This window comes from Meriones unguiculatus, chromosome 3, assembly GCF_030254825.1.
Source record: "Meriones unguiculatus strain TT.TT164.6M chromosome 3, Bangor_MerUng_6.1, whole genome shotgun sequence".
Lineage (NCBI taxonomy): Eukaryota > Metazoa > Chordata > Mammalia > Rodentia > Muridae > Meriones > Meriones unguiculatus.
Genome location: NC_083351.1, coordinates 165,883,990 through 165,897,688, shown reverse-complemented (window position 1 = coordinate 165,897,688; position 13,699 = coordinate 165,883,990). Strand labels below are relative to the sequence as shown.

General features: G+C 47.6%; 2 protein-coding genes across 6 annotated transcripts in view; one reads left to right on the top strand and one right to left on the bottom strand.

Moving 5' to 3' along the window:
- Ccdc158 (coiled-coil domain containing 158) overlaps positions 1–2,995 on the top strand; it is a 54,011-nt gene extending 51,016 nt beyond the window's left edge. For 3 of the 5 annotated variants that reach the window (XM_060380948.1, XM_060380952.1, XM_060380949.1), the window contains 2 exons: positions 1,160–1,259; positions 2,802–2,988. In XM_060380948.1, the coding sequence (XP_060236931.1) occupies positions 1,160–1,259; positions 2,802–2,922 (221 nt within the window). In that variant the 3' untranslated portion in view covers positions 2,923–2,988. Of the gene's footprint in view, positions 1–1,151; positions 1,260–2,801 lie in introns of all 5 variants that reach the window. The other 2 variants (XM_021649882.2, XM_060380950.1) reach the window with 2 other exon arrangements.
- Positions 2,996–4,074: 1,079 nt separating this feature from the next.
- Positions 4,075–8,418, bottom strand: Stbd1 (starch binding domain 1). Its single transcript, XM_021649884.2, has 2 exons — positions 8,145–8,418; positions 4,075–6,630 (listed from the first exon to the last, which is right to left on the bottom strand). Exons 1-2 carry the CDS (start codon positions 8,362–8,364, stop codon positions 5,852–5,854), a joined length of 999 nt encoding a protein of 332 aa, XP_021505559.1. The 5' UTR covers positions 8,365–8,418; the 3' UTR covers positions 4,075–5,851.
- Positions 8,419–13,699: the final 5,281 nt, after the last annotated feature.

Here is a 13,699-nt window from a genome sequence, read left to right as displayed (position 1 = left end):
CCCAGCACTTTGTGGGGTCATCCCCATTGATAAGGCATACGCCACACAAGAATGGTGTCACCGTCAAAACATCTTAGTCTTTTGATATTCTATATCATATGTATTTCTAGATCCTAAAAAAGTACAAAAATCAGAACCTAGTCACATTTGAGTACATTTTATTGTTTACTGTTTTGTGCATTGTACCTTCTAGCTTTTGTGTCTAAGCTCTTTGTGACATCTGATCATTCAGGAAACATGGAAAGGATAGTGACAGCCTATCCCTGGCTGCATAGCCATTCTCTGTCCACGGCTGCATAGTGATTCCATGTCCGTGGCTGTATAGTGGTTCCATGTCCGTGCCTGCATAGTGATACCCATCTCAAAGAAAGCATAAAAACCATAGGCAAGTGTAAAGAATCAGCTAACTGACCTGTCAAGAGTGATGCTAGAGGAGGCAGTGCCTGCAACACAGTGACATGACATCGTGTTACATATTATTTCTGTTCAGATATTCCTAAGATAGTGTCGCTCATCCTCTTGAACTGAAAAACTTTCAGATAGTTTTAATACTATAATTACGACAAAAAAGGTATTTGGAGATAAAAAAATATTATGTCAACAAAGGGTTTTCAAAGTTATTTATCTAGTCGGGGGCTGAGATCAAAATCCAGCTCTTCCATTTGCTAACCAAGTATTTTCAGAAACTGACAGAACTTACTGCTCTCATACTGCTGGGTCCTCGTCAGTTCCTGCTGCCACATCGTAGGGCCACTGTGCTGTGTCAACATCCACGCAGCCCTTTCCACCATACAGACCGTCCACACCCAGGTGACGGTCTGACTGAAAAGTGTGCAGGTGTCCGAGTTAGATCCTGCTCCCCCCAGCCCCCAGGGAGGAGCTGCTCGGTTGCTGTACAGCTGACCCACACAGTGTGTCACTGACTTCTTCTCATGATCGTGGTTAATACTTTGTAGTTGAATAGTATTGCGTCTTAGTGACTTGAAACAAACCCAAAGAAGCTGGTGTTGCTGCATTTCAGTGGGAAGCTTTTTCATTTTAAAAGAGTTTTGAAGTTCTTATAAGAAAAGCTTTCTAACACGTGATTTGAAGAGTTATAAAAGAAATAGTGAATAGACTTTTAATATCACATCTAAGCAATTTTCTAATAGATTCACAGTCTCCGTCACTAGAAACAACAGGAAAAACATGCCGAAAACTGCAGAACAGACTGGAAAGTTTGCAAACCCTGGTAGAAGATTTGCAGCTGAAGAACCAAGGTACAGCACAGGGGTCTCCTCAGCATGGGGTTCAGCAAGTGGCAGGACACTTGCCGAGTTAACAAAAGCCCTGGGTCCAGGCTGTAGCACTGGGAGAAAACTCGCAAAAGATATACACACACATGCACACAGGCACCCACACACAAGAAATAAATTTTTGTTGTTGTTGTTTTGTTTTGTTTTTTGAGACAGGATTTCTATGTAGCCTGGCTGTCCTGGACTGGCTTTGTAGACCAGGCTGGCCTCAAACTCACGGAGATCAACATGCCTCTGCCTCTTGAGTATTGGGATTACATGCGTGCGCCATAGCACCTGGCTAATAAATATGTCTCTAACAACAAACGCTTATACAATAAATGTGAGCGTGTTAGTAAGAGCTTCTGCCGGCATTCATTAAGCCACTTGCACCCTGGGCCTGCTCTCAGTGCTGCTCTGGCCTTCATGCTGCCTTCACAGCAGCATGGGCGTGGGGTGCTGTTACTGTTGTCTTAAGAAAATGAGAACACGAGACAACACAGTAAGTCCTGTGTCACGCAGTGAACAGGAGAGCTGGGACCTGACCCTGCAATTTTGACACTAAAGCACACAGCCTTCCAACACACCAAAGTTATATCACATCACTGCTAGAGAGAAAGCTCAAGTAAATTGTGTAAACCCCAGCTCTCCCTAAGCACTGAGAAATGGTTTCTTTTTAGCTTGTCGAGTCGTTTTTCAAAAATTAGTTAGAGAATTTCATACAATTTATTTTGGTCACACTCACCCCTTCTCTACCAGCTCCACCCACTTCCCTAAACACCCAACTTTGTGTCTTTTTTTTTTTTTTTAACCTATAAGACATAGTTGGTACTTACTGCCCATGCTACTGTGAGGGTTTTTGTTTGTTTGTTTGTTTGTTTGAAGAATGTAGGGGTTTTTTGTTTTATGTTTTTGTTTTGCTCCACTTAAAACCACACTTTGATTTTTATTTCTGAGTTCATCCTGCTTATGTCACATGGGTGGAAGACTTGTGGCATCTGTTTAATAAGAAGACAGTGCCTTGGGCTAGATGTGATGTCTAGTAGGGTAGTGCTTGAAGTTCTGAGCAGATATTTTTGGAGGTTTTTGGCAGAACTTATCAAAATGTAAAGTACGGGCTGCAGACGCAGCTTGGTGTTTAGGACATTGTCTAGCATGTGTGAGACTGTGCGTCAAGTCCCCAGCAAAACCAAAACCATACACGGATTTCCATTCGTGTGCATGCACACAGGAGCACAGGGAAATTTTCCCTAACTACTTTCAGTAGTGACTTCTGACCCAGGAGATGAAAGGAAAGGAGGCTTTCCTTTATTGCCCTCTCAAGGCGTTTGAATTATGCTCCTTTATCTCGTCCTGCTTATTAGAGGCTGTTTGTAGAGGCCTTTACAAAAGTGTGCTGCATTGAAGGTTTGTGCATCTCTGGGCTCCTTCTGCATGCTAACAGTTCTTCCTGGAAGATGAGTGTGAAGGGTTTTAAAACCTGAGTTGACTTTACAATCTAACTTTGCTTTATTAATTTTTTTTCAGCAATGTCTTCAATGATCAGAAATCAAGAAAAGAGGATCCAGAAAGTGAAAGACCAAGAAAAAATGCTACTAAAATGATGCATTGCTTGCCTGCTCTCTATAGAGGGCTGACGCCTGATTAATTGTGGTGTTACATATAATTAGTGCCCTGTGGACTTTTTTCCTTTTATGTGAAATTTAATAAAAGATACCCTGTAAACTCTATTTTGAAATAAAGTTCTTGAATGCTGTCACGGTAAAACCTCAAACACTCTCAGCAGCTAGATTTAAGAGTATTCATAAATTATAACATATTAACTTATGCTAACTGTCATGTTGGTATAATTGTTTTAAATTATTTTACTAGTTCTAAGATAGTAGAGTCATTTTTTTTCCATTTAAAGAAATTCTGAATTCTGAGGGAAAAAAACGTGTTCGGATGGTGTTAAGGGGTACAGCGCCAAGAACAGAAGGACAAACTCCAGCATGCTGGACAAACAGCAGCCTTTTTTTGGTGACCTTGAACTCATTGTTCTGTCAATATCAGTAATCAATAAGACTTTGGTGCCCCCAATCAGAACTTTTAGAAATCTCTCCTCTTGCATAAAACTAAAGAAAGAAAATACTTTGTTACTCTTTAACAAATGAGTAGATAACTTCTCCATTGAATTAACACAGTTTACCTTAATGTTAATAAACCAGGAGTATTTGTATGCAAGCCAAATATAATGAAACAAGGGCGACAGAGCTGTGTTTCACTTGTACCCAAACATTAGAGACAAAGTGGCACACAGTTGTCATGGAGACAGCTGCCAAGCCAGAGGCCATGTTGCAGCCCCGTGTCCCCAACTGTAGGGTGATCACCTGGCCAGTTCTCACAAGTGGAATGGAATGTGAGCAGAGATCTGTGTTCCTTCAGGTCAAAGTGTTAATGCTGCACTTGGCTTCTCAAGTCATTTCCCTCCCACAAGTTGGGTGCAGAAAACGGGGAGGATCCTTAGGGTGGTGGCACCACAGGGCAGAAGGGGCTCGTCTTGGGACACTCTCAAGGGAGGGCAGCTGCTAGCTGGAAGAGCTGCTGACTGGGACAAGGTGGTGCTACCTTGTTAGGTGAGTGATCTGCTACAGCAGCCAGTCCCTAGGAGGGCGTACATGCCCTCAGGGGAACATTGGAATGCTCTCAGGTGACAAAGGCATCACTCCAGCACACCCAGCGTCAAATGATTAACATAGATGTATCTGTAACTGTAAATAATAGATGTATATATATGTATATATACAGTTTCTTAAATCAGTTGGCTTTAATGAAAGATTAACTTTTATTTCATCAGGTAACTAGAAATAGAATTCTAGAGGCTTATTTGAATTGCTTTACTTCATAGGGATGCTTGAGCATTGTGAAGTAATGGCCAGTACCTTCTGCAGACCGCATTATGAGATACATAAGCAGAATGTATGAATTCATCTCAAAAGTGCTGTGAGCCCAAAGCTTCCAAACAGCATGCTAAACAGTTTCCAATGCTGCCTCCCACTGAATCTAGGATTTTGTCAGCAGAGGCCATCTTAGCCAGGATTAAATACTGTTTTGCCAATAGTTACTGTAGTGTTGTACTAAGACTGCTTTAACACAAAAACTCATTTTATCCAAGTGCTCGGAAGGTGGAAGTAGAAAAATCAGGGCTGAAGATCATCCTTAGCTACATAGCAAGTTCCAGGCCAGTCTGGGCTATCCGTCTCAAAACAGCAAAGCTGGGGTGTAACTCAGTTGTGGAGTGCTTGCCTGGCACTACACAAAACTGGGTACAGTGGCACACACCTATAATCCTAGGACTTGAGAAGTGGATGCAGTTTCAAGGCATACTTGGCTACATAATGAATATTGGGGTAAGCCTGGGCTACAAAAAAACTCTGCCTCAAAAATTCCTTTCTAAGCAAAGTTTTTAAAAACATTTAAGACTTTCTAAAAAAAAAAAAAAAAAAAATTTTTTTTAAACTTTCCCCAAGAGAGGGAAAACAGATTCTCCATGTCTGCTGTAAATTTTGATGTTTGCTTTTCTCTCTATATGTAAAATATTATACAGTTATTTTATATCTAGGTTATGGTGCTAAAATTGAAACAAATAATTTAGGCATTTAATAAAGACACTAAAATTCAGGATTTATTATTCAATTATAACTTAATGCTTAATAATTATTTCTCAGAGCAAAGATATTCTTCTGTATCATGGTCCTATATAGATTTTCACTCACTGGTATGAAAGGAGAGTGAAGAGGTAACAGATGGAAAAAAACTGCTTTAGGGCAGCCCATTTGTTGAGACCTGGTGGGAGTGGGGTGGGACAGTGAGCGGAGATGGTCCGGCCAGGCCACTGTGTGTAGAGGACAGATGCACCCTATGCTGGAGCCAGACACGGCCCTGTAACCCCCAGCCCTCATAGAAGCATACCCTTCAAGCCACCTCAGCATCTCACAGCCTCTCATGCTCTCCTTCCTGGATGACCAACTCTGATTAGGCTTTCAACCACTAAGACAAAGACATACCAGCCAGCTTCCCATCTATCCTCAGCAGTTAAAATGGGACAGAAACTAACAGGGAGTCTTGAATTTCACTCAGATCCTTACTGGTCACAGGTCCTTTCAGTGTTAATTTTAAATGTAAACAGTGTTGCTTTAGCTGGATTTAACGAGGCTTATTGGAATCTCCCTATTCTAAGAGCTCCCAAGGGCTCTACCTCATACTTGTGCAGTTGATTAGTTTCTCCTTGCCCATAGGCCAGACCTCAGGCTTTTAGCCAAATCAACTACCCAGGCCCTGAGCAGTCCCGCTCAAGTAACGGTGTGTCTGCACAAACCAGTCAATGCAACAAGGGAAAAGTCCCAGCTCACGGGAAGCATTGCTTGCATGCATTTATCTTCCTACCTTTTGGACAGAAGCTACACTAGCAAATCTGAAAGAACTCTGATGGCTACAATTGGAATCACACCGCCCTTACTTTAAACCATGCGGTGTGCTCTACAGCCTCAGCCTCTTCTGCACCCTGCTGCAGCCTCGTGGATGCTTTGCAAACTGAGTCAGGGAATCCCCCACCACCCATGAACCACTTTATCCTCATGGCCAGTCTGTAGGCGTCTATTGCTGCATTCTTCCCATCGTGTAATTTCCTTGTTCTCTACCAACACAAACTTCCACTCCACCACTGTGCCTGCAGGCAGGAAGACAGAATGAGACCAGAGCCCGTCCTTGTGGCAGTGAAGGGGGACGTATGCATTCCATCCCCCCAGGCTCTCGTGGTCGCCAGTTACTGCAATGAACTGCACATTGGTGCTTGTGGTGTAGTGCACCTGGAACCGGATGCTGACCTGCGGCGGTTCCAGAGACGGCGCCTTCCCATCTGCTTCCCAGCCTCTGCCTCTGCCTACCACAAGACTGCTTCTGCCATCGTCCATTCCCTGACGTGGGCTTAAGCCAGAAGCCTGGAGACTGCCACCCAAACCAACATCCCCCCAAGATGAGTGCCTAGACACCACTTCCCAGTCCTCGGGGCCTGCTGGGTCCTGACTGACCGACTGTGCAAGGCTGGCTGCTTCAGCTCGGTCCCTGAGCAAGCTGCTGGAGGGCGGCTTCTCCGCCCCACTCGCAGCTGCTTTAGCAACTGTTTCTTGTCCTTTGAGGAGTCTCCATTCCGTGCTCTGATTTCTTGGCACTTCGCAGTCAGCCTTGGAGTGTGTGTCTGGAATCTTTCCATCGGGAACACGCTCTCTGCCAACACTGTGCCCTCTCTGTGCTTTCTGCAAGGTACCAAGATCTGCGGTCTCAGAAATCAAATGTCCGTTGCTTCCGTGAAGATGCTCTAAGAAAGGAAAGTGTGCTAACGTTAGATGGTTCGCAGTGGAAAACTGAGAAAGTTGATCGCTGCTGTCTTCATCTCTCTCTGCAGTTCAAGTCCCTGTAAAACTCAAGTACCTATTTGCACATTAGAGTACTGCTCTAAGAGCATACATGTAGGGCCAACAACCAAAAGCATGCTCAGAGTCTCAGCACACAACGTGAGAGAGTAAAGAGACAAGCTGCAGTCTCTCACAGTCCAGACCATGCTGGCAAGTATCCAAAGTGAAATCACTTGGCTCCTGTCAAAAAAAAAAAAAAAAAAAAAAGAATGCTGTCCGAGGGTTGGGGCGGGAACTGAGCACAAGGCTCAGCCACACAGGCATTTGTGGAACAAAGGCCTGCATGACTACCCTGTACCTGAGGTACTGCTGAACCCCCTGGAAGCGAGAGCAGGTCAGGGGCCGCTCCAGCTAACAGGCAGAGCAGTCAGCGTGGGGAATCCCAAGCGCATGAGGGGGTGAGGGGTGGAGGTGGGGGGGCTTGAGGGAAAAGGAGTCTCTTCAAACACACAGGTTTTCCCCTCACCCCACTCCCTGTACGTATACACTTTAAAAACTGTTCTTAAAACTCCGCAATCAACACGATCAAGTTCTCTAAAGACTTGGTTCCTTTCCTGGCTGCCTAAATAGCTCCCCTACAAGCCTGAGCTCCCTAAAACCTTAACTCAGCATGGATGGGGGGATTCTCGCTTCATTTTGTCTCTTTTTTAATGATGAGCTTCGAAGTGAGATGTCAACGAAGAGTACTGTGAATTCCTAACTTTCAGAAGAAAACAGATGAACCGTTTACCAAAACCCAGCCATGGGAAAGATTTTTCTCGTAGCTACAAATGACCACCACTAAAAATAAGTTCTGTCAGGCAGCGGCAGCTGGCAAAGAAGGGCACGGGAATTTGGGGCTTGTGCCAGTGCGCGCTGGTTGCCTGCTTCAGGGTCTCTAAAGTGTAGATTTAGACTTCGTGACAATTCTCTCCAGACTTGGGTTCTCTAGCAGGCCGCCACCCTGGGCTGTTTGTGGACAGCCTCAACTGCGGTGGTCTTCACCACCCAAGTCTAAGCAGAATTTTACTTTCCTGAAAGAACTATCCAGACCGTAGGGAATGAGCGCTCAAAGCTCTCTAGCCCCAAATTTAGATCCGAGGCGTGGTGTGAGATGTCAGGGACTGCGTCTCAGAAGGAGGTCCCTCCCAGCTCCATCAGGGACTGAAGAGGGTTGTGAGATGCCCCCAGCCAGCCTCCAGCACTGCGCGGAGCGCGGCCAGGCGGAGGAGCCGCTGGAGGTGCCCGCTGGAGCAGCAGGAGCGGGGCGCGGCCTCTGGGGGACCCGCGTGGCTTCTCCGGGACCCCACAGCCCCGGAACGCGATGGGGCCTGAGGAGGGCTCAGTCGGGGACGGCTCCAAGTGGCTTTCATTTCCCCTTCCCTGATGAACTTCCAAACACCTGGCACGCCTGCCCGGAGCCCCGGAGAAGGAATACCTGGTTTGGAGCCCAGCTCCCGCTCGGAAGGTTCAGGGCTCAGGCCGCCACCGCCACCCGGACCGCCTCCCGGAGACGCAGCCTCTGCTGGAGGGGCGTCCTTCTGCGGCACCGCACTCCCGTCTTTCCCCGGGGCCCCGGAGTCGCCCCGCAGCAGCCACAGGATGAGCGCTCCCGCCAGACCCCCGCCGACCAGCAGGGCTGACCACACGGCGCCCATGGCTGAGAAGCTGCGGTGGACGACGCGCCCCGGACCAGCACTCCGCTCAGCCCGCACGGCCACACCCACCCCGCCCGCCCCAGCCTTTTACGGTTCCCGGGAGGCCCGCCCAGCCCTCCGCGGCTGCCGCGAACTTTCCAGGCCCCGCCTCCCGCCCCGCCCCGCCTCCGGCCTCGCCCCGCCCCGCCCCGCAGCCCGGCGCCCACGCCCTCGCCGCCCCTCGCCACCCCTCGCCCTTCCACGTCCGGGTCCGGTTCCACCGGATCTCACACCACAAGAGCCCGCTTGCCCACAGCACCGAGCCAGGCCCGGGGACGCCGGGAGCTCCGAGGCGGGAGAGGGTTAAAAACCCAGGGCTCCCACTGGACAGTTAGCTCAAACAGGGGTAGAAAGGGGAAAGCGAGGGGAGGGATGGGGAAGGAGGAGGGGAGGTCGCAGAGGCCTGGAGGAAGCTCCACTCCCGCCCCAAACCTCTCTACCTAGAGGCCCACCACCTCCACCAATCCCACCCATCTCTCCTCGAAGCTTCTACACCCTCCTTTTCAAAAAGGGGGATCATGACTCGCCTAGAATTCTTTATGTATCTCTGGCTGGCCTCAAACTTGATATCCTTCTGCCTCAGCCACTCAGGTTGGAGGTTACAGATGTGCATCGACGTAGCCCTCGCCTCCTCTCTCTTTTTGCCGCGTGTAATGCTGCACAATTCACACCCGGCTGAACGGACTATTGCCCAGGGACGGAGCCCCTACAAGTAAATACTAACAAAGCATCGAGCCATTATCAAAGCACTATATATTTGAAGTGTTTTGTGTGTGAACTTAAAGTGATCCTCACACGACAGAAGTCCTGTGTAGGAAGAGTTTGACCCTACCGCTGTGCGGGCGTGCTCACCTACTGCAGGTTAATGAGCCTGGGCTTTTTATTTCCGATCTGGAGTCCATCCCTTAAACACATTCTCCTACACCCCGCAGCGAGGCCACAGCTGGAAAGTCTGTGCCTGTGGTTACCGTTAACATGGCTCTCTCTGGTTGGCCCAGTCACAGCAGGATGCTCCTTGCTGGGATCACAGCACATCCCAACAACCTGGTGGTTTGCTGCTGTCTTAGCGCAGGGGTGGTAGATGACTTCAAAGGGACAGGCATTTACGCACTCAGGGACTGTGACAAAAATCCCAGCGCTGAGAGGAGGAAGTGGACCCAAAGACAAACCCCTGACCAAGAAGCTGTTTACAACTGATACCTGCCGGAAAGGAAAAATTAGTTCTCTCCAGTAGAGTGACGCTGGGTAAGCCGCACTCCGGGAGTAGTTGGTCAACACAGACTCCATGTTTTGTTTAGTGTGTGTGTGTGTGTGTGTGTGTGTGTACGCATGTTTTGTTTTGTTTTGATACTTTTTTGTCTCATTAATTTTCTTTTTTTAAGTTTAGGTTTTGATCTTCATTTTTGTTATTTCCTTTTTTTTTTTGAGAGAGAGAGAGAAAAGGGAGAACATGAAGTCGGGTGGGTAGGAAGATAGGATCTAGGATGAGTGGAGAGAGGAGAAAGAATAATGATCAAAATATATTAAAATTAATTTTTAAAAGTTTTTAAGAATTTAAGGTAAAAAACAGATTAGGTAGGTAGGTAGATACTTACAGAGATGAAGGATAGGTAAAATAGAACACAGATAATGCACAGCAGCATAATTAGGAGGAAAGGAGCGGCTACCTGGTGAGCATGCCCCATGCCACTCAGCTAGGTGCAGACATTACGAGCTAAAGTAGATCTCAAGCCCCTACTGGCTGCCCCTAGGGGAACCTCCGCAACCATGCCAAGCCTTCGGGGAAGACTCTCCAATGTCTCTGTGTGAAAACCTGTCCCTGTGACCTCCCAGGCCTCACCCTCTCTGGCCCTCTCCAGCCACAGTAGCTTTCTCAACTCACATAGATTCCCACGTGCACCACAAGCACAACTTACATAGAACTTGGTGTGTTCTTTGTCAACTACATTTCATGTCTTTAATTAGAGGTCTAATGGTGATCTGAGGAGACTAAGTATATCGAAACCATAGCACAAACCTTTGAAATAGAAACCCGTGAGCATGTGCCCAGTGTTTCCTTAGGCTCTGTGAGCCATTCTAGCAAATCCTGAAACCCAAGAGAAAAGTCCCTCATTGCACAATGGTCAACCAGAAGCAGGAAACGAATGGACTTGGAATTGACCTCTGAAATAGGGAGAGTCTTAAACTGAGCCTTTTAACTTATGAGATCAAAACTGACTTCAGGTAGAGAATGCCAGAAGTGTGTTAAGCTGGAGGACACCAAGTTGATACCCATGAGTTGGAGAATTACTTCGTGTCCAAAACCGCTCCCTGCTTACCAATTCTCAGCATCTGGAGAAAGGCTTTTGAGAGTAGGAGATAATAAGCGGTATTTCCCCACTGACTTCTGCAATGTCAGCCTCACTGTCGGCACCCTATCTGGACCTCATTGGGGTACCTCCCTCTGCACTCTGCAACTGTTCGAAACTCAGTCTTTTCTAAAGTTTGGTGTTGCTTTCCTCGGCTCAGAATTCTACTCAGGGCCTCGCATTCCTTACACTGATTTGCCATTCTTTTATTTGAATCCTGAGCATATGAACTTTCTTAGAGCAAAGTCTAAAGATTTCTTTCATGATATGCTTATGTTTTGTAACTTGTCTCCCTCCTTAGCTCAGAAATCTCTTGAGGGTTAGGAGCATTCCATTCTTTGTGTTCCATGGAATGCCAAGTCAAGCATCTAATAAGGCCTTTTAGTGTTGCTCTTTATTGAGTGTCTAATTGATGTAATTGATGCTGGTCCCTGGCTAGGTACATCAGAATTATCTCATGCACCGCCTTCAGAGGTGTGATCTGCTCAAGGTCATCCAGGGCTGGCTGGCCAGAATTTGACCTCAGGACCCAGGCTCTGAACCTCCGGCTATACCAAATCCTTATGGCAGTTAAACCACGTTCACCCTTTAAGACATACATTTTAGAAGTGTGTGAATTTGGATCCATGACATCAGAGTTGCCTTCCGAGAATATTCTATCGCGATGCTGGAGTACAGGCGTGCTGTTGGCTTCTGAGTCCTCTCGCTTCAAGCCCTGGATCTCTGGGGATATACCACAACACCTGTGCATTTCTGTCAGACTCTGCGCCTGGGTCTCCACATGACATTCGCCACAGGCAAACCCTCTGCAGCTCAGTCACGTCGGAGCCTTCCAGCCTCAGGTTTCATGGAGACATTTCTAACTGCAACCGTTTGCAAACCTCTGACTCATCTAGGCTCCTGGATGGCCTCCAGGCTGAGCTGCTTGGTAATGATGAAACCTTTAGAAATGGAGAACCCATACTGGGAAAACTAGCTGGCTCACAGTATGGAGAAAAGCACAAAGCTAGGTTGGTCACGCTGTGTTAAACTGTGGGTTTCATGAACCCTACATGAAAAAAAGCACAAGGCTAAGGGAACAAAATCCAAGACACTATCGCTGTGAGAGTACCTAACATAGGAGGCTACTTCGATATAATTAGATACAATGGAATACGCTTAGACAAATGATTAACCAATAAACTCTCACACGTTGACAGGAAAGGGACATGAGGGACACTCTTTTCCTTCAGGTCTTGGCTGAGCAGACAGCAGGCACCCACAGGCCAAAGGAACAAACACAAATATACTCAGAAAAAGGAAAATTCAAAGACGGTGCTATTGGCTTCTATCCCCAAAGCAAATGCTGGCGAGAAGCTAAGGCAGGGTTCCTGGGAAAGTTAGCAGGTGCAGTTAGAAGCCTCGAGGGAAGTGGACAGTGCTCCTACCCCACCCTCCGTCCCTCCTCAGCATATGTCGCCTGCAGGCCACCTGGCTACACATGGAGAAGAAAGTGACTCCGTGCAATGTGGTGGAGACCTAGAAAACGCTGTGAGTGTCCTACCAGGTCTCTGGAGTCCTGCAGGGGGGAGGGGGTGCTCACAATGCTGAATCAGTGAATACCAGTGAATACCAGTGAATACAGAAGGAGGCTATCAAAATCAGTCAGGCGAATGTCCAGGGAGCTTGGGGCTTTCTGTTGCCGTTTTGGGTTTGTCGTCTTGCAGTGTTGGACACTGGTCCCAAGGCCTTGTGTACGCACTGAACTACACACCCGGCTTTCTACTTGCCATGTACACCGCGAGAAGAGAACGCCTCTTTTTTTCTTCTGTTCTTACACCATGAACAACACAGACAAGGTGTGTGATCAGCTGTGTGGAGCTTTCCCCAGATCCACCATGCAAGTTATTCATCAGCGAAACCAGCTTTCTCGAATTCAGCTCAACTCTGATAGGATCCACCTGGAGACATTATCCACTCCATGGCTGAGGGGCTTTGTCCCCGAGACTGTACCCATTCACCATGCTGGACACCACCCATGAGCCTGGGACTGTTTTGCCTGTGCCTGTAACTGACCAGTTAGAAATTGGGGTTCCAGGACTAAGGCCAAGGCTCAGTGAACAGCATGGGCTTAGCATTGTGAAGTACCCACAATGCAACTTGAATTCACAGCTTCTCCAGAGCTCCTACGTGAAGACAGAGCTTTGTCTGAGAAAGGCTGAGGCCCCGGAGGGACTGTAGGAGCATGTAGGAAGACACAGATGGCTTGAAGTGCCCTAAACTCCTATCCCCCGGAACCGTGCCACTCAGATGCCATAGCAAAAGTAACCAGTTCCTGGAGCCAGATGTTTCACTGGAGCTCGTCCACCATCACATTGTGACCGTGCTGCCTGCCAGTGGGCTCCTCCTAGCCAAGGACCAAGCATGGCAGAAGAAGTGAGGAAGAATGGTGTGAGGGCCCTCCTGACAGACAGTCTCTGGATGGAGCTGCTGGAACTCCTGTTCGCTTTAAGTTGGGGCCGAAGGTTTCCTTACTTCAGTCTTCAGTCCCTCCCAGAATCAGATTCACATCTTAGTCTAAAGGCTTTCCACCACCTTTTCATGATCCCTCCCCCCATCCAGGAATTAGGCTCGGGGACACCTAATCCCAGCTTGCTGTCTGCTTCCTGGGCAACTTGAAGGGCTGTCCTTTACCACAGAGATTTCTCTACCCCTCTGCAGTGAGGCCTCCCCAGCTTCCACAAAGACTCTAGGATAGCCTTTGTGGGGACTGCTTTGGGACACAGGAAGAAACCTATTATTGTCTTTATTCTTCACCCCTAACATGCAACTTAGCTTTGACTCTTATGATGATCGTGCCAGAGACAGGGTACCAATCCCCAAAGCCATTTAGGAATTCAGTGAGCTGGTGCACACTGCCATTCCTAACACATACTTCAGCTAAGGAAATGACACAGGCAATGAGCAAA